The sequence below is a fragment of the Cyprinodon variegatus genome, unplaced genomic scaffold (assembly GCF_000732505.1).
Source record: "Cyprinodon variegatus isolate N-32 unplaced genomic scaffold, C_variegatus-1.0 Scaffold926, whole genome shotgun sequence".
NCBI classification, from domain to species: domain Eukaryota; kingdom Metazoa; phylum Chordata; class Actinopteri; order Cyprinodontiformes; family Cyprinodontidae; genus Cyprinodon; species Cyprinodon variegatus.
Window position 1 is genome coordinate 305,529 of NW_015151379.1, and position 2,490 is coordinate 308,018.

Consider the following 2,490-nt stretch of genomic DNA (forward strand, 5'->3'; position numbering starts at 1 on the left):
GGGGGAGGAGGAGCACAGGTAGCCACGCTGGAGGGGGAGGAGGAGCACAGGTAGCCACGATGGAGGGGGAGGAGCAGAGGTAGCTGGTAAACTAGTGTTTTAGACCTGTACCTCCTGTACCTCCCTCACCTCCTGCGCCTCCTGCGGCCGTGGTCCAGACCTCCCAGGTCTGATTAATCAATAACTGATCAATGTCGGTTTTCCTCCTCAGACTCAAACTGTCTCCAAGCCCGTCGTCTCAAGTGACCGTCTCCAGGATCACTGGGTCCTCCTCCTCCCGCTCCTCCAAGAGGAAAAGGCCTCAGGAGGAGGCGGAGCTGCTGGAGATGGCGAGAGGAGAGGAGCTGCTGGTGTCTGAGGAGGCCACGGCCAGCGGAGCAGTGACCATTTCTCCCACCGACATGGACGGAAACGCCGTCACCCTGAACAACGAGAGCCAGAAGGTGGGTGGAGGTGTTCCTGGGTCTCCTCCTGGGTCTCCTCCTGGGTCTCCTCCTGGTTCTCCTGTAGAAGCGGAGCTGTGGCTGACCTCTTCTGTGTGCAGGACCAGCCTTTGGGGAACTGGAGGCTGAAGCGGCAGGTTGATGATGAAGAGGAGCTGGTCTACAAGTTCTCTCCTAAATTTGTTCTGAAGGCGGGGCAGTCTGTGACGGTGAGATCAGAGGAGCTCTATAGATCTACATGATCTAGAATGCCAGCAGTCCTCATGTCGGCCTTCTGGTTCTGCTCAGGTTTGGGCCGCTGATGCCGGCGTCGCTCACAGCCCGCCGTCTGACCTGCTGTGGAAGAGCCAAGCTTCCTGGGGGACAGGAAGTGTGGTGGTGACCTCACTGGTAGACTCTGACGGCGAGGTAAGGATGTCCCCGTGTGACCCGCCACCCGCTCTGCTCCCAGTCACTGACAGGCTGTGGGTCTGCTCCTGCAGGAGGTGGCCAGGAGGAGTGTAACCAAGACTCAGATGGAGATGGAGAACGGTGACGAGCAGGAGGAGGAGAGGCCTCAGAAGGTAACTACAGCCTGTGGGCAGGGTTAGCGTGGCGCCGCCGTCCTCCCCGGTGGGAGGGGCCGGTCCTCCCCGGTGGGAGGCGCCGGTCCTCCCCGATGGGAGGCGCCGGTCCCGGTGGACCCGTCTCCTCATACCTCCAATTTTACATTTTTTTCAAAATTTGAAAATGTGAATTCTGTTAAATTTAAGCAGATCTAGAACTGTGACATCATCACTTTTTAAAAAGAGGAATGCTGAGCGCAGCGTGGAAACATCCTCCTGACCAATCAGTCAACAGGTCTCCCTGACCCTGAAAAGGGTTACCATAGCAACCCCAGCCAGCAGCCTTCATGCAGCCGGTCCTGCTTTACCAGAACTGCTCCTCTGACCCGGTTCTGTGCTGCTGGTTCTAGATGGTGGTGTTCTGATGTCTCTCTCTCTCCTCCGCAGGGCAAAGTGTCGTCCAGGGAGTGCAGCATCATGTGAAGCTCCGCCCCCTCCTCCTCTGAAAACCTCCCAGCTTCTTTCTTTTCTTTTAACCTTTAATATTGAGAGACTGTCATCTGGACCTCCAGAACCAACAAACGGGTCGCCAGCAGTGGATCCACAGAACCACTGGGTCTGCTCCTCCAGTGGCACCACGCCGCTGTAGAACCGGACCACGCCGGGCCCGGTTCTACAGCGGCGTGGTGCCGCTGTAGAACCAGGCCACACTGGGCCCGGTTCTACAGCGGCACCACGCCGCTGTAGAACCGGGCCTACCCAGCCTGCTCTAACACTAGTCCATCCGGTGACGCGGCGGCCTGCTGAGAGGGCGGGGTTAAACGGAGGCCTGTGATTGGTCAGCCTGGCAGCAGCGCCTCCTTCCCTCCTCCTTCCCTCAGTTTTTATTCAGCGCCTCTTTTTATTGGCCGTTTGAGGCCGTTAAACACTAGGAGGGACGGAACCGATGGAGCTCAGAACACGCCGACGGCGCCTTCTGAGCTCCATCCTTCCTCCATCTTTGATTTCAGGGCCTTTTTATTTCCCTCTATAAAAGACCTCCTCACCACCATGACCTCCTCCATCCATGACCACCTCCTCTATCATGACCACCTCCCCACCATGACCTCCTCCCACCATGACCTCCTCCCACCATCAAGACCTCCTGCAGATGGAGCGGTCTAGGACCGGGTTCTGATCCTGGATGGATTCCTCTCCATCCCGCCATCGTTAGTTTCCTGGTTTCAGGCCTTTGGGTCTCTGGGTGGTTGTCATGGCGATGGTGTCCCAGAGCTCATCCAGGAATCCACCAATCAGGAGGCAGACTGAGGTCCCTGAGCATCTGGACCTGGAAGGACCTGCAGATGTCCCCTCCAGCAGGAGCCCCTCCCCTCCAGCAGGAGCATCTCCCCTCCAGCAGGAGCCCCTCCCCTCCAGCAGGAGCCCCTCCCCTCCAGCAGGAGCCCCTCCCCTCCAGCAGGAGCCCCTCCCCTCCAGCAGGAGCATCTTCTCCATCTCCAGTT

The 2,490-nt window shown here is 58.5% G+C and overlaps 1 protein-coding gene across 2 annotated transcripts in view; it reads left to right on the top strand.

The window, feature by feature from the left end:
- The window catches only part of lmnb2 (lamin B2), a 23,069-nt gene that overhangs the window by 12,528 nt on the left and 8,051 nt on the right, over window positions 1-2,490 (top strand). The window contains exons 9-13 of one of the 2 annotated variants that reach the window (XM_015398320.1): window positions 212-443; window positions 545-652; window positions 732-851; window positions 926-1,006; window positions 1,436-1,485. In XM_015398320.1, the coding sequence (XP_015253806.1) occupies window positions 212-443; window positions 545-652; window positions 732-851; window positions 926-1,006; window positions 1,436-1,471 (577 nt within the window). In that variant the 3' untranslated portion in view covers window positions 1,472-1,485. Of the gene's footprint in view, window positions 1-211; window positions 444-544; window positions 653-731; window positions 852-925; window positions 1,007-1,435; window positions 1,670-2,490 lie in introns of those variants that run through there. The other variant, XM_015398319.1, reaches the window with a different exon arrangement.